Source organism: Vanessa atalanta, chromosome 17, assembly GCF_905147765.1.
Source record: "Vanessa atalanta chromosome 17, ilVanAtal1.2, whole genome shotgun sequence".
In the NCBI taxonomy this organism is placed as follows: domain Eukaryota; kingdom Metazoa; phylum Arthropoda; class Insecta; order Lepidoptera; family Nymphalidae; genus Vanessa; species Vanessa atalanta.
Genome location: NC_061887.1, coordinates 3,010,842 through 3,038,540, shown reverse-complemented (window position 1 = coordinate 3,038,540; position 27,699 = coordinate 3,010,842). Strand labels below are relative to the sequence as shown.

General features: G+C 31.2%; 1 protein-coding gene across 1 annotated transcript; it reads right to left on the bottom strand.

Moving 5' to 3' along the window:
* Positions 1–528: 528 nt before the first annotated feature.
* On the bottom strand, positions 529–27,469 carry LOC125070473 (excitatory amino acid transporter 3). Its single transcript, XM_047680364.1, has 9 exons — positions 27,308–27,469; positions 9,904–10,190; positions 9,410–9,592; positions 5,088–5,179; positions 3,500–3,683; positions 2,580–2,813; positions 2,179–2,370; positions 1,675–1,809; positions 529–1,541 (listed from the first exon to the last, which is right to left on the bottom strand). Exons 2-9 carry the CDS (start codon positions 10,167–10,169, stop codon positions 1,379–1,381), a joined length of 1,449 nt encoding a protein of 482 aa, XP_047536320.1. The 5' UTR covers positions 10,170–10,190; positions 27,308–27,469; the 3' UTR covers positions 529–1,378.
* Positions 27,470–27,699: the final 230 nt, after the last annotated feature.

Sequence of the window (27,699 nt, the reverse complement as noted above, 5' to 3'; positions counted from 1 at the left end):
CAACGTTATTTTGAAATTTTATAACGTTACACACCTAAAACGACGTGAAAAAGGGTATTTTGACACGTATAATTAATTGCACGTGCTTGAATTATTCATTTTAATAGAGTAAAGTGTAAACATCTGCTAAAATACCGCTTGTCTACTGAGACTTCTTTAATATTTATTTAAATATCGTTCCATTATCAAATGTAGGAAAATAGTATAGAGATTTATCGATGTAAAGATTTATATATTTTTAATATTCAATAGGAAATATAAAGTTGGTCTCAAAACCAGTTCCACGACGTCTCAAAATGTATTCAAATGCTGTTTACAAGTTAAATGTTTTTTGAGAAATCATGAAATAGTTTTAAGTACTATTAATAATAGAGCTGCTTAGTGCTTCACATATTATTATAATTTGGCACATTTCGAACACACTGATGAATTTTTAAATCCGTTAAATACTAATATAGTTTTGAAATAATAAATATATATATAATGGATATGTTAATATAAATAAACTAAAATGTATTTTGACAACATGTGCACTACACATCAAATATTATAATTATTTAAATTATTGCAGTAACGAAGAAATACTTTGAAATATTTTATAAATTATTTCACTTAACGAAGTTATCATAATTTGCTATAACATATATTTATTACATAAATCATAACCCAGATGCAAGGCTGAATTAATCTGAAGCAAACTGTTATCTACGGACTGGCCACGCTTCGCTTGGATACATACAATAAATATTTATTTATTTAATGAATGCAATACATTTATATGTGCATATAAGGCTGAGTGGTTAATAAATAACATTTTAAATATTAGATGAGTTATTAAAACTAATATTGCCTTTTCGTTATTTAATCCAGCCTTGTCCAGACGATAAAACCAGTATTTAACTAACAACGCAACGTAATAAATTAATCATCACAACAAAAATAATTCACACTACTTATACGTTATTGTCCTAATACGGAATAACGTTATCGTTATTGAACACAGAACGCTTAACCGTTTAACCGTTATAACGCTTGACGCTAACCTCATACAGAGCGCTACACAGATACATGACGTACTCTGTCTCGCTCTCGCAATCGTTATTGTCAATAATGCGTCTAAGTCTATTTCTTTAATTTATTATACGTTAAGATTAAAATGCAACAAAGGTATCAATTTCTAGTTCACAGGCAGTACTAAACTTAGTACACAGATTAATAATACACAGAAGTTTTAGAATTTAGATTCAATTATTCTTGCATAAATCAATTCAACATTGGGAAATGAGGTTTCGATACATTTTGTTTGAATTATGGAGCGAGACTTTATACTGAGTAGAGCTCTAAATCAAGTAGACGGCGAGCCCGCTGAAGTGTTCGTTCAATGCTCACCCTTTTCCAGCTCGGTAAGTTCGTGCGCAGGCGCAACTTCTCTGTCGTTCTGTAGCGCGCGCGTCTTGTCGATGTCGCCTTGCGATAGAGACGTAACTATGATGGCGCCGAGAGCATCGCACACAACATTAATAGTTGTACGGAATCGATCACTATAATAACAGAAGGAGATAATATATTCATTTAATATTAAATGCTTATTTTTATATTAGTTGTATATCATGTAGTTAAGTGGTTAATTGTAATGAGATGGTTTCGATAATGGAATAGCAAATGGTGACTCACAGTAACCAGTCGACTGCGAGAATGATGGAGACGTCCTCCGCAGGCAGATTGACGGTATCCAACACCATCACCATGGTAACCAGTCCCGCTTGTGGGATGCCCGCCGCGCCTATACTAGCTGCCGTGGCTGTTACGCTGAAATTAAAAATGACTCGTTATATTTTATTCATAGAATACAAAAAAGTAAATAAGCTATGTTCCCTAATGATTATAGCCGTATATAAAAATATTCTTAAATATTTGGAATCTTTATAATGTTTTTTATATACATAAACTCTGACATTATAAATTAATCACTGAAAATAGATCGTAATTCGCATTTAGGAATATATTAAATCAAATAAAAAGTGGTAAAATTGTCCGTCTAAATCTGTCTAAAACATTGTCTCTGATAAGTCAGTATCAATGATATTTGACACCCAGAAAAAGTATGTGTAGAAAATCGAAGAACCAAGAACTAGACGAATCAAGATTTATAAATAATGAAAATCAGTCCTTTCTCACCTGACAGCAACAATTTTGCCAAAAGACATATCAACTTTCCTTAGCTGAGCGATAAAAATAGCAGCCACGGCTTCGTAGAGCGCGGTCCCGTCCATGTTGATGGTGGCGCCGATGGGGATCACGAAGCGAGTGATGCGCGGGTCCAGACCCATGTCGTCACAGCAACCGATCGTGATGGGCATTGTTGCTGAACTGGATTAATAGTTCATATATGTTATGAATATAAGTACTTATATTTTTTCTACTGCGGTATCAGTGAGCTGTGAGTTATGCCATTCAAATCGAGTGGAAAGGAATCGATTATCATATTTCTCCTTTAAACCTACTGATTGATGAAATTGTGATTCAAATAAATAATTATTTGAATATTTACCATAAAATGTTAATTAAAAGTCGTTTACCTCGAAGCAGTTCCAAAAGCAGTCGCCATGACCTGTCCCATCTTAGCAATGTAGCGACACGGGAGTTTCTTAGTCGCCAGGATGAACAGAATACTTAAAGTACCAAAGCCGTGGAGGAAGAGGCCCAAAAGTACCGTCATGAAGTAGAGACCCAACCGTCCGACTAATTCCGCAAACGATTCTATCTCCATAATTTTTGCTGTCACGAGGAAGAATACACCGAGTGGTGACAACCTAAAAAGACATGTTTGAGCAATGTTATTTACGGTAATGTTCCCAATATGTGTATACCTTTAATAATTTGAACAACATTTATTTTTAGTAAGTAAGTATTAACAGTGAATAGAAACTAAAAGTTGTGGAAACCATGTGTCATTAGTAAAAATTGTATAATAATCCGTATGGTAGTTTTTAAGCTTATCGTGTACAGACGCGACGAGAGTACTTTATTTTATAATATGTAAAGATTTAAGCCACGTTTGCATTTATTTGAAAATAAAAATATATCTTGTCTAGATATACTTTTTCAAATTTAAATATTAGTCTTAGTCAACATAGAAGTATTACACTTTCTTATTGATTGTCAAAATTTTACCATCAGTTCGGAGAGAAACACCTCAGACATGAGAAGAACCGGCGAAAGAAACTCAGCTGGATATATATATATATATATATATATATAAATTTGTCTGTTATTTGTGATTAAAATGATAATTTATTTTTGAAACGATCTGGAGACGATCGATTCTTTCCCAAGGCGTGATATCATATATTAAATCGTAAATGTTACATTAACCTTCAGCACACAAAAGTTATGAAACGTTTAAACGTAACGTAAACAGGAGTAACAAATTAATGTTTGTTGCTGTTATTGATTGTGTGCACATCACAAATGCTAGAAGAGATATTTAAATCCTCACCAAATAACCCATCCAGTGATGATCATCATAGCTTCAGACAAGGCGTGAAAGAAATTTTGTAACGGCCGACTCTGCTCCCCCATTTTGCCAAGCGTGATACCCAAAACGATGCTGAAACATACCAGACCCAGCACGTTGCTGCCGCTTTGGTAATCGCCTTCTATTTTATAAGTTTCCAGGTGACCTGAAACGATAATAATATTTTATATGTAGCTTATTGATTCAAAGTAATATCTATGTACATTATTTTATCATAATAGAATATTTTTTATCTGTTAATTGTTATTATATTTAATTTCTCTCAAATCAAAAATATACGTTTTTGTTAATATTTTAAATGTTTTACGATTCACTTGTTTAGTCGTTATTTATTACGGATACTCGTAATATACTTAATTAAATATGGACACTGAATAGGCTATTTGACTAGTTTTTAAAATCCATTTTATATAATTTAGTACAGGTTAAGGAGCCCAGTAAAAGATGTTTCTTTTTTTTTTAATTCTAGTTCATATTTGCTGCAAAATATCAATATATATAATATTATATAGCGCGCAAACACGCTACTTTGACAATACAGCGCTGCAATGGAGTCGGTGACGTCACTTTCCTGTATTGTAATCTGTGGCACATATAATCCACATACAGTAGGCAAACGAGGTTAACAAGCAAGTGACGTCATCATAAGCCCGACCAATCAGGAGAGTTTTGTGTCACGTGACAAACGTTTAAAAAAGTGCATTTTTATTTAAGGATTTTTGAATAAATAAATTATTATTTTCAACTTTCGTTAATAAATAACCATTTTTAATCTCATAATATATACTGAATACAATAATTGACACTTTATTTTTCGCATTATCAAATAGCCTATTGATACAAACTATCCTGTAGAGGGATAGGAATACGTTTCCTTTTTTGATATTTACGGTTCGTTTAACAACTACTTATCTAACTAATATATATTATACTAGACCTCTCATATTTTAGTTATAGTTTAAGGGCGACAGTAGTTCGGTCAAAATAGACAACAAAATAATTGCGAGCTTACCAAAGTTGGTAAAAACAGAACTTTGTATTCACGGTTTTTTAATGACTATATTATTTTATATAATTATAATTATATAAAATAATAAAAATATAATTATAATTATATAAAATAATAGTCATTACACACACACAATTTATGTTATTAAATATAACATTATTTCAAATAAAAATACGAGTTTAATTGGTTTTTTTTTTTTTTAATTTTACTTTATTTTTAAATATTATATGACTACTTTACTAAACAACACAAAATAGGGATGTTTATAAAATATTTGGCCACTCAAGTTAATTTTTTTTTAACTGGACCATGCCATACATTTTCATTTTGTGGACCTATAAACAAGACAGTGGGTAGTACGAAATTGTCAATAGGTCATAACTATGTAGTACAGTAACAAAATCTTTATATGTAAGACTTGTTGGTCGTCAAAATATGTGCAGAAAATAACGCTATTTTACTTTATTATAATATCAGGATATCAGGATAATTTGAAGCATGTGATTATTTTAAAAACTGATTTATGATAATATTATTCACCTTTAATGGCCTTAGTGTCATTCTGATCATATGCCAGCCGCGTTCGGTATGACGCGATCGTTGCCTGTGCTATGTTCTCTGGGAAAAGGTTTCTGAAAACAATAGTTATAAACACATGAGTAAATATTTACTACGAATTATTCACTTAACCATCGAATGCAAAGCTTTCGTATTTTCTAATTAATAATTACATTTCAATTATACGTTTATTTACATTATTAACAAATTAATATATTTTGTGGTATGTTTCGACAAAGTTACATCTGCGTTACTACAGTGATATAATTATGACAAAACTCGTTGTTGCCCGCAGCATCGTTCGCGTTGTAGGGATTGGTCGTGAGGTGTTAGGTATAAAAAAGTATTTATGTCCTTCCTTCGGGTTCCAACTTACTCCATACCAAATATTTCAAATTCGATTCACTAGTTTGACCATGAAAGCGTAACAATCAGACAGACAAACAGACAAAGCGCATTTATAAGATTAGTATAGATTTACAATGAAAAGGTGTAGCATTATCTTCGCAATTGTTCAGTGAACATTTAACCTTACATATTTATTTAATTCGACGATAAACTGATATATATCTCTAAGAGCGAATGTGCTATTTATATGATTTTTAAAACAAAACAATTGACCGTATTGATTGATCGTATCAGCTTTTTATACATTAACCAAATTCAAAATTAAGGTAGACGGTGAAAGAACAAGTAAACATTACTACAGTAAAGGTCTTAGTATTTTTTAGTACAGACAGATTGAAAAGGGCTCTTACCTCAAATAATATATCATTCGTTCAACCATGTGTTATTTTTTAATAATTTGACTCTCAATATAACAGGATACGACGTTTTGCTTACATTTTATAACATTGTATAAGCTTAATTTTAATCTTTAATCGTTCTGGCAGATGTATGTTCTATCGAGTGACCTATGTCACCTGTCGAGCAGACAATCCTGTGCGTCGATCCGTTGTGTTGTTTTGCTTTATTGATAACGCTAGGGTCATGCTTTTCAAAATTGATTCGATGTCAATTCAAAAAAGTGTCATGTCAACACAATTACGATATTTTATTTGAAAATTACGAATCCTTACGTTTTAATCAAGCTCATAAACTATACAAAATATAATAATATAGAACATTTGTTAGATTCTGAATAGCGTTCATGTATCCAATAGAGAATTAATATAAAAAAGTATGTATGTTTATTATAGTATGGTATGTATGTATACGTATGTAAGTAACATAGTACTGGTTAATAAACAGTGACAATTAACGGATTAGATACCGTTGAAAATTGAAATTGAAGGTCTCCAGTAAAATTAGGGCGGCCAAAATTTTACAGAGAATTTATAGCGATTATGCATGCCAGCCCTAGTAATGGTATCTAGGGCGCAATATAAATAGCGCGGGCTGATGAAGACTGACTAGGAGGGAACCGACGCGCGCGCCGCTTCTCTTGACAATTGTCAATTACGAATAAACTTCGCGCGAACGTTGGCGCCTTGATTGAGAAGATTATGTTTCTGATAAACACTTTTCATTTTATCTGATGACTCGTATAATTTATACTAAGGGTTTACTATTTGAGACCTTCAATATAGCAAGATACTCATTCGCATGATATTACCAAAGACAGCATTGACAGCAGACATTGGTAAGATTAACGAGTGGTATTTTCAAGTGCATCTGCATGGTTGAATTCAAAGTTATAAATAACATCGAAAATGGTCAACGGACATTTTGGGCCGATTCCATGAAAACTAGAACTGCGTCATAAAATTTTGAAAACATATTTCTTAGAGAGTTGTTTGTTGTTGTTTGGGACAGTTTGTCCCAAAATGTAACAATTGTTGTAATTTTTTATGATTTTTTACATTTATCATAATATTCATATTATTTGACGTAATGTTTAATTTATTAAAAAAACATTTTGATTATACAATTGTTATCATTGTATTTTAAATTTCAATTATTTGAATATCTTTTGATCCCGTAACATTTGAATAAACTCTAAAAGTATAAAATCTTTTATTTACTTTAGGTATATATTCAGAATAGAATTAAAAAAAAATTAAAAAAAAAAAAAAAATATATATCCCGCTGAGTTTCTTTCGCCGGTTCTTCTCAGGTCCGAGGTGCTAAATTCCGAACCGGTGGTAGATTTTTGACAATCAATAAGCAAGTGCAAACACTTCTATATTGAATAAAGATTTTTGACTTTGACTTTGACTTTGAATATAGGATTCTTTATTATTGGATCTCGCTAAGAAAACCATTATTAATATATTTAAATTGCAGTATTTTTGTAGTATATTTAGTTAGCTTACTCATTTAATTTAATTTTTGGCAAGTTTATTTATTACACAAAAAAATAACATCCATCAAAAAATCAAATTCAAATCAAAAATCATTTAAAACCTATCGTAATCCATCCGCTGATATCTATTGCGCTAATATATTTGAGAGAGTTACCCACGTGTTTTCATTTTATATGTATTAGGAATGAACGTCAGTAATGAGTTTATATATGATGTATAACTGTGTATGTATAGCACTATAAAACTAATTTCGATAAATGACGCGATTTGCGAATCGAAATCGGTTGTCACCTCATTAAATAATAAATTAAAATAACATACAGTTGTGTCAAAAGGTATTAACCACAGATTTACCTAATCTTTTGAAAAACGCTATAGTATACGCCAGTATAGGACTACCGAAGATCAACTTTAATGGAATCATTATAAACTTTAAATCGTTCAAATCGGTCTAGCCGTTTTTGCATTATCATTGCACATACATATACAACCTCTTCCTTTTTAAAGCCAGTTGAATGATTGTTGTCTCTACAGTAAATTGTTATAAAGACTATCTTATAAATTAAGTTTACAAGAAGATAAACCACTAAAGATAAATTAAAAGCCAGTTATACTGTCAGGTATAAATTAAAAGAACAATCTAGGCGTCCATTCAACTAACAACTATTAGACTCTTCGTCCATTACACTTTAAGTCGGACATGTCAACGTCTTGATCTTAGTCATTAGCAATTGCTTTTAATTTGTAAGCCAACGGATTAAAGATGCTCTTTATACCTTTAAAAACATCGTTATCTTGATACTCGTCAATTTAGTTTCATAACTACGCCTAACTATATCATATAGATATAGTTGGATGTAGATTATTAACTTAAGTACTTACTGCTTGGCTTTTGTTTGTTTTGTGTGGCGAAAAGCAGTTATCGTTCTTTTAATCGATGTAACATGACCTAAATTTTATTATTTAATGATTAATGATACTGTGATTGTCACGATCAATCAGCCCAACACTCGACCAGACCATCGAGCCTGTCATTTTTTAACACAATTTGTTCCCGCAAATGTGTTTTTTGGTCAATAAAATTCAAAAAAGTTTAAGAATTTAAACTAATTTTAAGCTAGGAATTATAATATGGCGGACACAATGAGTAAACATAACATAATATTAACTTCCATTTTATTTCAATTTATCAAAATAAAAAAAAATCATCAGTCGTAGAAACATAAAAAAAAAAATCATTTATTAAGTAAATAGCAGCAACATTCATATTCAAGCAGTTTTCGTAACTCTACACACAAATTTACCACAAAAAATTTTGGAAATTTTTGTTTAATGAAATAGATAAATGAAATTAATAAAATGGTTTTCGCGAATTTGGCCCGGACGGGTAAATTAACACTTTCATTAAGCCAATATAGAGTGACGCGCGAATGATGTGTGATATTTCATCTGAGCATTTAAAACGACTCGTTAACGAGATATTAAGCGCATATCAATTTGTATAATTGATATTCCTTTGGATTAATGAAAGGGCCTGTATCATTAAGAATGTCAGATGACTCAAGGTTTTTCTCATTTTATAATATTAACTCACTAATTCTAAATATTGGCCGTAGTTATTCCACTATTTAATTTTAATTTAGCTAATTATTAAAATAAACACGACATGAAATATTATTTTTATTAAAACAATTATTTGTCTTGCCCTAACCATTTTGTTACAGCAGAGATGATTTACTAGTTAAACAAGAGGTTACTATCTGAAGGTCGCTGATACAAAACCAAGGAGCCACATTCTATAATAGAAATTCTGTGACACAAATATCCGACAACTCGCAATGAAGCAATGTTGTGAAACTCCGTTAAAGAATAACATAAAATCGTGTCTGGCCCTAGGAGTGTGACGGCAGTTTATGACGAATCGTTAACTTCGTCATTGTTAACCGAACTTTTTAACCAATCAAAAATTCTTAAAAGACAACAAAATTTCATATTCACCTTATTAAATCCAATAGAGTGTCAGATGTGAGCGTGTCCTTAGTGACGAGTTTCTTGGTAACGTTGGGCTGACTGTAAGCATCAGAGCCTCGGCCTGGCTTGATTGTGGTGACTAGAGCTATACCGAGCATCACTGCACATATTGTCGTCGTCATGTAGTAGATGATGGCTCGGAGACCAACTCTAAAGATAAGTAACAAGCTAGTTAACACCAATATCGAGTGCCCATAAATTATGAAGAATATAATAATAAATTTAATACTGTTTCAATATTATTTTCAAATAGACTATAGCTAACACACATCACTTGGAAATTATAATTGTAATTTACAACCTGATGTATTACAATTTCAATATGTTTGTTGTAATTCGATGAAATCAACACAATATTTAAATTAGACATTTAACGTTTGTCCATACTTACATAAATTAAAAAATCTTAAATGTTGCCAGATTATTGTAATGTTAATAATGTTATTAAAAACTGAACTTACTTGCCAGATAGACTGAGATCTAGTGAACCGATCGCAGAAACAATCGAAGAGACTAACAATGGTACTATCAAACACTTCAGCATCCTGAGGAACAGTTCACCTGGATACTGGAAGTACATGACATCACGTCGTGACCATTCTATGCCAGATGCCCTCAGGCCCCATCCGAGCAGCGTTCCGGAGAGAACTCCTATCACAGTTAGGATGGTTAAAAGATTCTCTCGAAGGAATGAAGTACATTTATTTCGTCTGATTTGAAGCGGCATCTTGGTGGGACACCGTCGTTTCTGTAAAAATAAAATATTTTGTTACTCTCGAAACTATTATATTTTATAGTTAGGCATCTGCATTACAATGTTTCTTTAGTTTTTTTTGTAAAATATTATCCTAAACGAGTCGCGCTAAATATTACGTTTAATTTATTCCGATTGTCATGGAATCCCTTCAATGGTCTTGAGGTACATTATTCTCAAACAGATCTATCAAGATACATTTTTTTAAAAGCAATAATAAATAATGGATATATAATGAAGTATGTTAACATAATATATATGCTTCTTATTATGTAAATTCTAAGAAATATAGCAATCAAAATATTTTATTTAAGTAGGCTCTTAAAAATACTTTCGATAACCATTTTAGGAGTTTTTTAACAACTCTTACCTAGCCTTCGTTTCAGAATTTTGGTTCTTCCGAGAATAATAAAAACGAAAAAAAACCTCATACTAATTTATACCCACTATTTAAATCATTTCAGGATGTTCTAAAATTCTTAAAATCACTTTATGGTGGCGTTACTTAAATACTTAGGTAAATAAATTAATCTACGCATTTCCGTCTTAAAAGCACAGAGAGTATTTTATCTGTTTTGTATGGTCAATTCCCAGTGTGGGTAAAAGACTCACGCTGGAATCGCAACTTGAATCACTATTCGTTATTGATACCAAAAACCGTACGCACATATTTTCTACTATCATAAGAATACTATACTATTCTTATGCATTGTATTCCCCAAAACACCATATGATTGATCATAGTGTGTATTTTCAAAAACCTACATACTCAAATCAATTCAATAAAAATTTTAAATATTCTTTATTCAAGTAGTCTCATATAAGCACTTTTAACTACCTACCTGAATATATTTAGTAACAATTTTAAGCAAACTAATCGTAGATTACTTTTATTTTTTAAATCAATTGGAAATATTACTGAATAGAGGTTGATTTTAAGGCCAAAGATAATATAAGAAATCGGTTTTATTTGTAATGTCTAAAGTCGATATCACTTTATTTTTTTACATCTTTATTAAACATGAAATGTGAAAATATGTCTTAGGCAGATAAAGCCACAAGATGAGCTAGCATTAAGAAAAGCTGGTTTTATATTTTTGTTTCATTTATTTACACGTTAATATGACGAGAATAATTAAATAGTTGCCATTTTCTTTCTGTTGCAAAAAAAAAAACATTTAAAATATATTATTATTCTAAAAGTTACCAAAAAAATTATTATTAAATAAAATAATGTATATTCTATGTTTAAATATATTAAATATGGACTTTTATTTAAATTCTATATACAATTATTAGTGCTTCTACTTTCGATTATACCCAAATAAATGCATACTTGGCACGTTATACTTGGCAAACCATGTACATGTTTTGTTCCGTGATTAAACAAGATAAAATGTCACAGTATCTTTGAATATATACTTTATTCAGTGAGAATTATTTACTTGAAATCCTATAGTAATCATAAAAGTTCTTATGGATTAAAATAAAAATAGCCACTGCATATCATGACTGCGTGGAATGGTGGCAGGAATGCTAGCAGCGAAAAATAGTCCAGCCAGTTCAGTCACCAGTAGAGGCAATAATATGAGGAGTTATAATTTTTAATTAAGGTTTTTGCACTATTGTGTAATGCATATGAACATTTACATCGTTTATTCGTATCAGATTTTTTTTCCGCAGCGGTTTCGGCCTTCGACCAACGTATCAACGCATGTAGGGTCCTAGAGCCTGAACCAGTTCCAACAAAACCAGTGTCATTTCAAGAGGTTTTTGTCATTATCTAGGTTTAATGCTACGGGGCTCAATGGAAGCAGGAACGTTGATAGTGACAAGAGTCGTTTTAATTATATCATTAAGAGAAACATGCCGGTCACACGGAAGTTGGATTTTTAGAGCGATCGTATGCAACCGAATATTTATATCGTTTATTCGTATCAGTTTTTTTTCCGCAGCGGTTTCGGCCTTCGACCAACGTATCAACGCATGTAGGGTCCTAGAGCCTGAACCAGTTCCAACAAAACCAGTGTCATTTCAAGAGGTTTTTGCCATTATCTAGGTTTAATGCTATGGGGCTCAATGGAAGCAGGTACGTTGATAGTGACAAGAGTCGTTTTAATTATATCATTAAGGGAAACATGCCGGTCACACGGAAGTTGGATTTTTAGAGCGATCGTATGCAACCGAATATTTACATCGTTTATTCGTATCAGTTTTTTTTACGCAGCGGTTTCGGCCTTCGACCAACGTATCAACGCATGTAGCGTCCTAGAGCCCGTCCATGTTTCAACGAAACCACTGTCATTTCAAGAGGTTTTTGCCATCATCTAGGTTTAATGCTATGGGTCTCAATTACCCGTTTTTATTATATCATTAACAGAAACATACCGGTCACACAGAAATTGAATTTTTAAAAGGATCGTATGCAACCCGAATGACCCGGCTCAATATCGACATTGAGTCACTATATTTTCCAATTTTTTATCGCCTTTGTAACATTTGTACACATCAGTACAGGAAAGGACAAAAGGGCAACACTTAAAACTTCCCTCGAACCGATGTCGCCATAATGAACAGGAAGTGTATCTTGAATCTAGGAATGCTCATTGTTTCAACTTCATATAAAGCAGACATAACCCTTTAGAAGTTACATCAATAATGATGACATCGCAGTGAAGCTGGAAACCCTCTATTGTCTCACAATAGGCACATTTCAGAGTAGGGCTCTGATTTAAATTCATTGTTGTATGGTATATTAATTTTATTATACATGCATTTTTTTAAATCACTTAAATTTTAACCATAACAAATGTCAAGATAATTGTTCTACTAACATTAATGCTGTGAGAAAATTGGCAGATGCACAACAGTGTACGTAACTAAATATATGTATACATATATAAGTGTGAAGCATCTTGTACAAAATACATTGTTACAGAAACTGACCTTCCTTCCTCAAGTTGCAATAAAAAATGTACTTATTTAGTTCTTAATTTTTTGTGTTATATAATCTAGGTAAATGAACTGGAAAAGGGACCACCTGATTGTATTTAGTCACTACCGCCCAAAGTCTCACCCTCGGAAACCAAGATGGTATGTCTCTTATGCTTGTAGTTACACTAGCTCACTTAACTCATCATACACAAAATACAATACGAATACAATACTCAGTATTGAATTTTGTGTATGCTAATGTATTGCTTTTTGACGGTAGAATAAATGCCAAGTGGGCGACTCTTACCTAAACGGACTTACACAAAGCCCTGCTACGAAGTATACATACCGAAATATATTATATATGATGAAAGCTTATAGTTACCTATTGCACACACACTACTAACAGTCATTAAAAAACAAATCATATAGTTGTATGACGTATGTCTAAATATACTGTTATTAAGACATAGCTTATTATGATAACATAGTCGAAAAGTAAACCAAAACTAATTGACTTTTACTTTAACTTTTTCGAAATATTGTGACAAGTTGTAATAAATATTTTTACTTATATACTCTATGGTAAATTTCGCGCCGTTTTCAAATATTATTAACTTTTTTTTGACTCTGTGGTCATTAAGAACTCTATAGTATTATTAAAATAAAAAGTAATCTGAGCTTCTTTCATTGTTGACGTGAAAAACAAAAACAATATGTCATCAACAAACATGTGATGCAATCCTGACCTCAGATATTTTTTTTATTTTTTTTTTCGTACAATGTCGAAATTTCGTGCTCAAATTTAGCGCGGGACCACACGTGGGAGACAGAGCATACGCGCCCCGCGCGGATGTCATCGCGGAAATCTTTATTTAGTATCGCGATCAGCTCTCCCCTCGCTCACACGCACCGCAATCTGCCTAACGACGTACCTGGCTGGAAATGTACACTCATGACACTAAACTTTATTGTATTGATGGGATGACGAAATCAAAAATAAAGGATGAATTAAGGTCTGTTTTGCAATCGAAAGCGACACAGACTTTAGTATATTTAATATCATCCTGTCATCCTTGTTTACTAATTTAAGTATTTTAATTTTGATAATATATTTCAAATGACGATGTTATTGAATATTATTTTGCTGAGACTTCCACTGAAAACGCCTCCTTCCTACACGAAAAAGTTTGAAATTGTTTTTAAATAATAATGATCAATGTACTACGTATTTAAATCACCGTCTTGGGTCGTAAGTCCATTGATCTTGCCCCTGACATTATGCTCGACAGACAGAGACAAGGATCTATTAAGTGTTCTATATATGGAACGTACAATGCTTCTTCTAATCATTTTACTTCGATTATTAATTAAGATAACCTATTATTATTAATCTACTTTGTCTATTATCCATTGTTTAGTAAAAATCATATTAAAAAAATTAAAAGTTGCCTAATTCTCAGTGAACTTCAACTAAATTAGCTTAATCACATAATCAATATATAATTCAATAAATCATAATATAATGTAAGGATGTCTCAACATATATGAAAACCAAGAATAATATAGAATTATTGATTACATTATTTTAAAAACTAGGACTAATATCTATAGTTATATAGTAGATGCGGTACGAGAATTCATTCGTGTAAAATTTGCATTTATTTTATATATTGCACATATGATAAGTACATTTTAACTAAGTGCGTCTTGTCATCAAGTAAATATCATCTGGAAGTTAAAAGAAAATATATTACCATTTTTTAAAACTTGTTTATGCCGTTTGGCGTCGAGGAGCACCTCGTCTGGAGTAAATCTTTTGTGTATTTATCGGGTGTACATACCCTTAAAATACATTGTCATCGAAAATGAACTAATAAGTTAAATTTAAAATCTGTAGAATAACAGTAAGTCCTAATTCAGATTTGCAAGAGATAACATAATCATAGTTACAAGCATTGCAAGTTGAATAAAAATTACTGCAAAGATACTTACTTGACAGAAAGATTCTTCTGTTTTGTAGCTGTAATTATATGATGAAAAGCAGCCACTTTTGCTTAACAAAATAGTCTACCGTTTTGCTCACATTTATTGTTACTGTTGTACCCTTAGAGTCATAGCGTAAATATTAAGTATTATTGTATGTATAGATAATGCATAATGTTCTTTAAAACGTATACCACCTAACGAATAAAGTTTTGTTCAGGAACGACTAGAACTCTTAAAATTATCGATTTCTTATCGAGATAAAGAATCGATGTTCTATTTATTTGTACCCTATTTTATTTGATATATGGTTTATTATGAGATATAGATAAGTCTAAGATTTATTTTATTAAGAAAAAACTTTTATTTCTTGTTGATAAATTTTAAGGTTACTTCGATGAACTAAATTTGAATACGTGTTTAACTTTAATAATTATTAACATTCTAGTTTACATATTATCTTCATACGTTAAAATCGTGGACCGTAACATGATGTTATAAATTTTCTCAATAAATGGGCGATAACGCAAAAATATTTCAAATCGGACTATTAGTCGCTGAGATTAGCGCTTTCAAACCAACAAACTATTTAACTTTATAATATTTGTATAGATTTCTTCATAATCAATGACGTACACTTGAGCTGCTGAATAGCTTTCGAGTTCATGAGAAATAACAAGGGTGAACGCAATTTTTTGACACCTAACGTAGTTGATCCACTAATGAGCGCGCCGGCACGTGCGCCGACATTAATAAGTATATAGCGCTTGTTAGATCGGGCGACGGTTGTTTTATTTTTAATAGATTATGCAAGAATACGCAGCCAGATAACTCAATAGTCTCGAAAACTAGACAAGAAAAACTAAGTACAGACTAAACACGGCACAGATTGAAGCACTTCTTAGCGTTTAAATGTAAATAAATAGCCTAAGAAACGATTGAGGTGGAAGATTTAAATTTACATCATATGTGTGCTTAATTAAAAAAAGCCTTCAAACATAAATAAAGTCAAACGGCAATTGCCGATGATATTTCTAAAAAAAATAATCCTCGTTTATTAATCATTTGTTCCTTTCTGATGAAGCAACAACCCCAGATGGTTGAGAGTCAGTCACTGACATTTATATTAAAAAACAGTAAAACATTGAAATAATTAGTGACCTTCGACACTCTGAAGCCCCATTAAAAAAGTAACAATGACAGTGTTAGGTTCCACTAAAATTAGTTCAAAATGTTTCATTAAATTTTGACACATATACACATTCCACATCAACTTGCCATGTTTAATTAATAGTTATAATATTAAACCTAACATTCGATACGAATTAATTTAACTTTTTCTTATTATCGAATAAATTACATATCAAATAATTTTTTTTTTATGGTATAGGGGGCAAACGAGCAGGAGGCTCACCTGATGGAAAGTGATTACTACCGCTCATGGACATCTGCAACACCAGGGGGGTTACAGGTGCGTTGCCGGCCTTTAAGAAATAAGTACGCTCTTTTCTTGAAGGTTCCCAAGTCGTATCGGTTCGAAGCTGGTTCCACAGAGTTAATATATTTGTGCTTTCAATCGATCGTAATATCTGAATAGAATTTCCTCAATTTCATCAATATTTTTTTATTGAAATACCTTTCTTGAATATCCTATACATAATTCGTATCCAATGTCATTACCAGAAATCAATGATAACTACTAAATTACGCCACGTTGATAATTCTACAATCCATAAAAAAAAAAAAAACAAACCATTTTCGAATCGAAATTTCTTATAGTAACCGTGCACACGTTAGTCTAATAGGAGATTAAATATGCTCAGAATCCAATATTTGCAGTATAAAAATATATCTGCAGTATAATTCAGTAAAAACTCATTTTATATCTCACTAATGAAATAATGAAAAACAAATTACGATAATTAGCTATTTATATGTGCTTATTATATATATTCGCTTAACAATTATTATTATACGCAATATCGCTTAAAAATATAATAATTGTGTCTATTTTCAGTTATTCTAGGTTATTTTCGAATTTGTTCCACAGAACAGCTCTACAATTCAAAATCTTCAAAGCATATTAAATACAGATAACAAAAATATATATATATATATTTTTTTTGCATTAGCAGCCCGTAAATGTCCCACTGCTGGGATAAAGGCCTCCTCTCCCTTTGAGGAGAAGGTTTGGAGCATATTCCACCACGCTGCTCCAATGCGGGTTGGCGGAATACACATGTGGCAGAATTTCGTTGAAATTAGACACATGCAGGTTTCCTCACGATGTTTTCCTTCTTTCATGAATTATAAACACAAATTAAGCACATGAAATTTCAGTGGTGCCTGCCTGGGTTTGAACCCGAAACCATCGGTTAAGATGCACGCGTTCTAACCACTGGGCCATCTCCGCTCAACAACAAAACAAAATAAAATAAAACAAAACAAAAATAACAAAAATATATAATTCACTGTAATATAAGTCACTTTAGTAATTACTATTACGTCAAGTAAATAATGCGATGAATGCGATACGCACTGATTATAGCAATTTTTATCACTATTAGTTTACTATACTATTAATAGCATTTGAATTAACTTAAAGAATCTGTGAATAATTACAAAAGATGTAAAGCAATTTCTGTTTTTGAATTAATAAAAAAAAATATTTTTAATAAATATTATGAATGAGCCGAGATGGCCCAGTGGTTAGAACGCGTGTATCATAACCTATGATTGCGGGTTCAAATCCAGGCAATCACCGCTGAACTTTCATGTGTTTGTGTTTATAATCCATCTCGTGCTCGGCGGTGAAGGAAAACATCGTGAGCAAACCTGCATGTGTCTAATTTCACTTTTATGACTGTTATTTTGAAAGGAAAACATTTGAGAGCTGAGAAGAACCGAAGAAAACCTTAGCAAGATTTTTATGAATAAACAAAATATAATGCTATTATACAAATCTGGAAATTTGATACGGGATAGTATACGTAGGAACAATTTTGCATGCTTTGAGATTTTGGAGTATAAATACTACAAACTTCTCTACTGCAGCTCCAAACTTCGATCTTCAATAGCTACTACTGAAAATTTTTTAATAGAAAAAAACATAAACACTTTACTCGATTATTGAATCCTTGATCTTGGAAGCGAATCTGCAGCGAGAAAATAGCTTGCTTGCTGCAGATAAGCTAGAATTACTAATTAAGGATACTTTAGGTCCCCCGGTTTTCAATATCCCTCTTCTTTAAGATGAAAGCTTTTTTATATAAATATTTTTAATGTGTTACTTTCAAACTTTGTTAACTTTCCCATACTCGCATTCTCGTCTCAGTTAAATGCATTTGCCTCTTATCTATTATCTTAGTGATCCAACACTCCGATTCATTTATGGCAACATCTAGTAACGGTTTTAGTTTTAGAGGAATTCGAGGATCTACCGCCATTTCATCCAATCTATTCTAAACTTATAGTTTATATCATATTGTGTCTTTATATGAGTGATCCGAGCGAAAGGTGTTACATTATTTAGTGCTGAGCGTTATGAACGGGTAAAACCGCCCAGTTAACATAACTTGAGGTTTTTGTGTCTAAATATTTTTGAGGCGGCGTTTTCAAGATTTTACCTCTAGCCTCACTAATAAGCTCTACGACATGGTAGGTTCGTAATTAAGGATGGAATGTTAATCTCCTATTATTATTTTTTAGGAGATTAACATTCAAGTTTTAAAGACATCATAATTATGCTCGTGACTTTACTCAAAATTCTAATATAATTATGATATGATCTCTTAATGCAGAAATAATGTCGGTTTCTATAAGCATCATGCCGAAAAACAGTCACGTATTTAGATTTACTAAACATGGTTTTCTATCCACTACATATTCACTGGATCATTTACTAAAAAATGTGCTTAGAAAGATAATCAAGAAATTACCAATGGAGGAACGAAATTTATTTGTCTTAAATTATATACTCACATATCAGTTAACAAATAAAACAGCAAAGGTCTATAAACACTAGCATGTGATGATAATTCGTAACGACGAAAATTATTTAGTATCTGCTTCGCCTGAATCCAACAGCCAACACACTCTTGTGACATAATTATTATGTCTAGACTGTTATTTGGTAATTTCATGATCAGATATATTATCACTTAGAGTATATTTGATTGAATGATAAAATAGAATATGTAGATTTTTACCGAAAGATCGGGAGTTGTTTTTGGTCCTTGGGCAAGCAACACTGAAAATTCAGAGCATCGTGACGGAACGAGTGTGTCGTATAAAACTATTACACCCGAAGTGAAATAAATCCAAATTAAAGTCCAGTAGTGGGAAATTTGGGGGCAATTATTTGTAAATATATATCATTATAGGTGACTTATGTAATTATTTAGTTTTATTTCCTACATTAGTGTCAAGTTCTAATTTAATAGTTGCCCTGGGCAATTGAAAAGTAAGTAAAAAAGTAAGAAACAATTTTATTATATTATAACTACGTGATAAAATCATAAACAGTATCATTAAAAAATTGAATTCAAATTAAATTTATACCTTGGCTCTATGATTTGAATACCTATTTAAAAAAAAAATATATTTTTGAAATTCTTGCGTAATTTATAATCTTGTATATAAAAAAATCGATGATACTTATAAAAGCTTACCGTTGCGAGGTGACATAAGTCAGCCTGAGAGTAATCCTCGATGTAGGCCGATACGTATCGTCAATATCGAAAAAGGGCACAAGTGGGTATAAAAGGTCTTTTATCTCGTATTCATGTAGATTTGAATGCTCTGACATTGAAAATCGGTAGCCATATATATAAGTGTTTCAAACTATTATTATCAACGACAGGTGACGCGGTTATAACGACCATATAAGTTGTACCGTTGATTTATTGTTGCAGAAACCATCAACTCTAGCACGTCGTAGGTTCGAAATAAATTACTCTTTTATGACTTGACTAGCCTGAGCAAGTCTGTTGTTAACATTTGATGATATATAATTCATATACTGTATTAATATATAATAAGGGTAACCTCTGAGTTTCTTACCGGTTCTTCACGGTAGAATCTTCTTTCCGAACCGGTAGTTTTACATTTAATTCAACTTTGCATCATTACGATTTAAATGTACTTTTATGAGCCTACTTGAATAAATAATGTTTTGATTTTGGTTTTATTTAGATATTATATGTGAAATGATAATCTTTTTTTTAAAACTTTGATTGTTTATACACTAGTGTTAGACAATAGTTAAGTAATTGTTATATGTATTGACGTCTACTGTTCTGTTGTTAATATAACATGAATTTGTATTTGTAATTTGTGACTTTATACAGGGGATTTTTGGATGAGATTTCGACAAGGAATGCTATACTACTGATGAAAATCGTCAAAACAGTACTTAATAATAATTACAAGTTTTTTATTGAACAGTTCTGAAGGTGTCCTTAACAAAAGGATGTAATATTTTAATTTATAGGACGCAATGAAATCTATATAATATATAAAAGCGAAATACCACTCACTGATAAATCACTAAAACTCAGAAAATATACACCAACAAACTTGAAATTTGGCAGGTAAGTTCCTTATAGGGTGTCGACATCCGCTAAGAACGGATTTTTTGAAACTCCATCCCTAACGGGGTGAAACGGTGATTGGAAATTTGTGTTTTTTAAATTAAAAATTATTTATAAGAAAATAAATCATAGTCGTCGTAGAGAAGTTCTTCTACTCCATGATTACCATGTAAGTATATAAGTATGTAGTCAAGTACTTGAATGTAGAAAGAGTAAAGAACCCTCATAAGAACTCTCAAACAAGTGGGCTTCCATACAAGCACATTATTACTGTTTTATTTATCCTTGAACGGCACACAATAGAACTTGAACGCTACGCAATAATAGCCGTTATATCAAGGTTGTAGCGTATTATTTTGCCATAAATATTTTAAAATGTAGAAGACGAAGTTCAGTATAAATGGATTACTGAATGGGTTAAGCAAATATTTAAAATGAAAAAAACTTTTTCACCGTCATTAATTAAAACAGACTTCTGTAATATGAAATATGAAGACGTAATATGAAATACTGCTAAGGAAGCGACTTTTAATTCTTCATAATAATAAAACATTGATAAATGAGGTGTATTACGCAATTATCATTAATTAATAGGTAAGTGTAAATAGACTTTACATTCCTAGACAGTGGTAATCTTTTTTAAATTTATATGTAAGTATTAGAGGTTAAACAAATGTGTCTTTCTATAAATAAAGTAACTTTTTTATAACACCTCGAACGAAAGCACTACACGTACTTGTTTCGCATAACGTATTTCAAAGGTAATTTATTATTTAAAAATGTTCTTAGCCAAATTCTTTTTATTCCAACAGAATCGTGCTCGATTTAAGTATATTTTAGAGTTCTTTATTATTATTATATTGTTTAGTTTTTTTTTTTTTAATTCTTACATTTAAAGGCTTTGTGCTACCTTGCCCCCATTTCTAGCTAGTTTTATTTATTTTTTTCGTTTTATTCTGAAAGGCTTACAGCATTTAAGACCAACCTACGTATTATATTAAAATGACTCACATGTTGATGTATTCGTTTGTTGTAATGCAAAATTATTCAATATCACGATATTATAATGTTATTCATAGTCGTATAAATCTAATCAATCAATAAAACCATTATTATTTATTACAGTCACGACTAATTTGAAGTCTTTAAAAATAGACTAAGGGTAAGCTTTTTATTTTGACGCAAATAGAGTCTGACATGCCACTCCCTACCCCCAGGACTGACAGAAAATCCAAATATTTATTTATTGTCCCTATAATCTGCGCCCATAATAGCGCATATATTGTTGTTTTTCACTAACAAGTATATTTCATAAAGAAAAATAAAACTACTACGAATTTGTAAAGTAAACTTAAACATTCTTCTATTTCCCATTCTCCTTACTATGTGCTGTAGAAGTTTCATGTCTTAGGAATAAACTACCCCTCTCTATTAATTAAATATTCTAGTCGTTTTTAATTTATAATAACCTTTTTATATATTAAAATATTATGACTCATTCAAAATAAAAATAAAAATATACTTTATTCAAGTAGGCTTTTACAAGCACTTTTGAATCGTCATTTAACAAACTATTTTAAGTGAAGCTACCACCGGTTCGGAATGCAAATTCTACCGAGAAAACCCGCAAGAAACTCAGTAGTTACTCTTTTTCAACATTTAAAATTACATTCTGCCTGGAAGTTAACAAGTATTAGCTCCACGCTTTTTTATCATCTATATCTTATATTATTGTATTACCAATGTTATTTGTAAAAATAATTTGAATTTATTAGTGAATTAAAAATACCTGTGGAATTATATGATAGAAACGGATACCTTGCCCCAAGAAAGATTTATTGACTTTACGGAGACAGAAAATTGGCGTTATAAGCTCATCCTTAAGTCTCATGCACATGGAATGATAATTATCACTGATTCTATCAAAGTGATCAATGTAAGAGTGAATATACATAATATTGTTGTAAATATATTGTGACGAAACAGTAAGTATTCCTCCATTATTAAAACATTGACACACCCCACTTAAAAACTTCAATAAATTTATATTTTTACAATTGGTCGTTTGTTCTAAAATTACCTGCTTGCCTGAGGTGGCCTTTTAAGCGATAAGACCGCCTGTTGCACCTTTTGCAATTTTGTTCATTTAATAATGTACTGTGTACGAACACATCAAATCAACATTTTTAATCGGAGTGCAATTGAATAAATTAATAATATTTTACCATGTCCGAAATCTACGCGAAATAAGTCGTGGTTATAGGTCATTGCAAACCTGAAAATGCAGTGTCGCAATGGGTTTAGTTTGCCAAGCTTTCTCTCCTCTTATGAAAAAAGTTGGTTTATTAAATTGCCGTAGAATATCATTAGACACACGTAGATTTCCACAAGGCCTTCCTTCATCGCTAAACACGACGTTCAGTATGACCCCGAGATGACATGAAAAGTTGTTTTTGCCAGAATTTGAATATGGAACCTTTGTTTAAGATGCACGTGTCCTATTGACTAAACCGTAATGTATCAAATCTTAATAAATTATAATATTTTACCTTTGTTTCCTTGTAATTGAATGCTAATCAAAAATAATGTTTAGCGTGTGGAGGCGTTTTATATTGATGTAATAATAATTATATAGTCTGCTTGTTTATTTACTTGAGATAAATTATAAATCAAACATAGTGGAGGATTAATACTCGTCACTGTTCTACACAATTATAGAAATAAAAAAGCACTATCTATCCGATTTTTAAATGAGCCGTGACTGTAGATAGTATAGAGAACACTCGAACCTTATCTCTGATGCTTGCAAGTTAAAACACAGGCAAGAACCGATGAGTATTCACGAGTTTTGCTATTGCGCTAACGGAAGAAAATATCACAAATAAAGCTGGTTGTTATCAATCTGCCGTATGATATACAAACGTTTCGATAATATTATTTATTCATAAAAAATACGTTAAGGTTTCATCGAAATCAGTTCAACCGTTTTTGCGTCACTGAGTACCAATATACTTTAAGGTAAATGTAAAAGATTAATACCGTTATTTTTTAAATATACGTACATATACATTATGTAAAAATTCTAGGAGATAATCTTTAATTTGCGTTTAAATGTAACAGAATTAATTTACAATAGATATTTACTTGTATATAAGCATATATATTTATGTGTTAGCGCATATAGTATATATTCGTATATAGCGAACGGCTACTTTTAAGAATTCTGCCCACGCTTTGGCATTAACACGTGTCAGTAGTACAGTAACTATACATTGATATATAACAGTCATTTCACTACTAAATGAGCCCAAGATTAACCATCTACAACCTCCGTGGTCGAGTAGTGTGTACGTGGTCGAGTAGTGGGTTTTCATGAACGGGTTCGATTCATTCATTCAAAAGTTCATTAGTTTTCTATTCTTGGGTCTCGGTGTTTGTGGTACCGTCGTTACTTCTGATTTTCCATAACACAAGTGCTTAAGCTACTTACATTGAGATCAGAGTAATGTATGTGATGTTGTCCAATATTTATTTATATTCATTTATTTTATTATTATTATTTATTTATTTATCTACATCGACGACATTTAACTCGATGTACTAACGATGTCTACGTAGTCGTAGGAGGATAATTAATTGAGTATCAGATTTATTTAAGTTAACTGAGTATCAAGTGTCGTGTGATCATTATAAAACATTCGCTACAATAAAATAAAATATATTATAAAGGTTGTATCTACAGTCGGGCTGTATCGCATTAAATTTTAACGTAATAAGATACATTAATAAAATATTCAATAGTTATATTTACATTTACAAATATGTATTATATTTGTTTTTTTTTAAATAAATTTGTATATGTTCAATTTTGAGAAACATTAACTTCGATTTGATAAGAACAAAAATTGTTTAATGAATTTTTTAACAGATTCAATAAAAACGTACCTATTTAATTTTCTAAATTATTTATTATGTAAAAAAGTTTATTTTAGATAAAACATTTATGTAATTAATATAATTAACAAGGTTGTTAATGCCACGATAGAAATAACATTCTATACAGTTCAATGTGCTTAATATAGTTTAAGAATACGATTTTAAGTTAATTAAGCTGAATAGAATCCTTAAAGCTTAGAAAGCGCTTGAGTAAGACTTCAACGCGCCATACGAAAGTGAACTTTCACTCACAGCTTTACTTTAAGCAAGTAGCATAGAAATAATATTGAGCTATTTTAGTACCTATATGGGTACGAGCAAACCTTGTCTGTGCATGTGTTAAATTAGGTTTTTAACACAGATATACATATCGAGATCGCAGCTCAGTCAACCTTTTTTGCTTTTTTTTCGACTGGTTCAATGAAATCAAGCATCAAATATACACAATTATGTTTCATTACGTCATAGTAAGCTGAAAAGGTGGGACTTCAGAATCAAGTTCAGGCTTAAATATCTTATCGATGAAAGAGAGATTTATTAAAAGTGCCGATGTTGGTTGGTCGGTAATTTTCATTTCTTAGGTGTGAATCATATTATTGTAATGATAAAACGCTCTTAAAAGCTTATAATCACATTTTTTTCTCTATTTAAATTCCATTAAATTTGAACCAACACATCAAAACTTAATGTAAAAATAACTGTTTATCCATTATAAGATATGGTATTTTACATTAAAACAATAAAATAAACGTATGTATTCTTTTTAACAGACTTCAAAATAAGAAGACGGTTCAATTTCAGAACTCCGTCATTTATGAACCGATTTGAACAAATCCTCTTTTTTTTGTTGGGAATACAAAAAATTCTTCCTGTTTGACTATTATTTTTATGATTGAGTTATTTTTATCAAACACAAACGTAGAACCCATGAACCCTTTATGTCATAACACAAACACAAAAGGTATTTTTTTTAATTTACTTAATTAGTCATTAGTACAATAATAATATTTAGTTATCCTGTTTAATACTTATTATTACCGAATACCCTCATACTAGAAACTATGATAAGACTAATATGGCGTTTGATCGAAAATCATTTAAATAATTTTAACAGATTTGATAAAAGCAAATGCACATATTCAGGACACAATATCAATGTCCTTATTAATAATAAATACCTATAAATTAGTAACATTTTTAATCTTCCCATCACCTCCTATTATCAATATACTGAATAATGAATAAAATATTATATTAAATACGTAACTGAGAGAAAGATTAAAAAAGGAGATATTATACACTATTATATATTTATACACTTACTACTAAGATGATGAAAAATTTAATACTCTCCTTTGAATAATTTACATATAACATTCCGACGCTAGTGTATGCTAGTGTATGCTTAAATATAATTAAACACACATCGACATTGGACATTAAGTAGTAACAATGTGTTTTGGCCTATACTAATATAAAAGGGACAATTTGTTCCTTTGTATGTAGGGGATAATCTTCTGAACGAAAGATGGACCGAATAAGGAACTACTTTTTCATAAATTGCACGCGTAACAATCAAAATCTACAAATCAATAAAATAATATGTAACTGTAACGCTAGGTGATCCTTTTCGGTGCCATTGTTATTAACAGACGTAGACTTTAAACAAATAAATTAGAAGACGATGAGTTTATCAGTCATACTAGCTGTGATTCCTTAACTAGCCCGTTCTATGACACTGTTAATTATAAAATCAATAGCTTTCACCAATGCAATGGAACTCTTCGTTTTATTCTAAATCATAATTGATCATATAACAATTTTTCGTTCATTTTTGTTTATATATAAGTAAAAAAACTCAATTCAGAAAAATGTATAAACAAAAATCATAACAAGGCATGGCGAACACAATTCGCGCAACTAGTGCTTCCGGCGAACCGTAGAGAAGTTAACAATAGCGGGGATACGCTATCATTAAAATAATTCGATACTGGCTTTGTGTGATCTATATTAACTTCATTTAAATATTAGATTCAAAAATACAACACCGTTGCCTTTCAAAAAAAAAAAACAAAATGAATTTACATACCAAACATTTACATTACATTAAAATGACTCTTTATTGTATTTTTGTTCCATAAAATACTAAAAGTATAATACGGATGACCAATTTATTATGAAATGGCGGATAATTTTTATGACCTTGATTATAATTGGTAATATAATAATTCAATGTCAGTGTTATTGTACGGTAAATTAAGATGAAACATTGCATAAGTTACGAATAATAAATTATAATAATAAATATTCATATGTGCTAATGACAAATTGAGTCACTGGGACAACGTGAGAATATTATTGAATAAATTAATTTAAAATCTTTAATTCAATTGCGATGTTCCTAATTTAAATACATCGCCATTTCAAATATCTACCGACGTTTAATAATCAAGATCGTCGAAAAAGGTTTCGATACTTTTTCCTCGCTCCTTTTTCCGATTTACAGACAGCTCATTACTTAGAAATCAGAAGTAATAAGTCGACCGAGATTGGGTATCATAGATTGATATGATTTTATTTATTGGAATAATGAGCTCTGAAACTACAAGTGTGAAAAGTCTCGTATTGAGATTTTTTTTCTTCAAATAATTATTTACGACTCACCGTTGCAAATAAAGAGCGGGAATCTTATGTATCACTGTATCGCGTTCAACTATCACAGCATAACTGAGACCGCGTTAATTATAGCGACACGTGCACGCTCTGGGAACGCCGGGAGCCGACTGAGATGAGCCACTCCGTCTGGACATCCTCAGATCCTGCGGTGGAGGCTGGGTGGGGGGACGGAGGAGGGGTGGGGACGATTGATCTGCGACTCGGCTTCCGGCGACGTTTCATGTCCTGAATGAAAGCCCTCGTGTGGTACGTCCTACGCGTGTAGTATTCGTAGTTCATTCGAGTGACGAAATGCATGTTATTATTTACATTGAGTAGCAATCTGTACGTTTCCTTACATTGCACCGACTTCGTATTGTTTAAAAATTACTTATTAAATT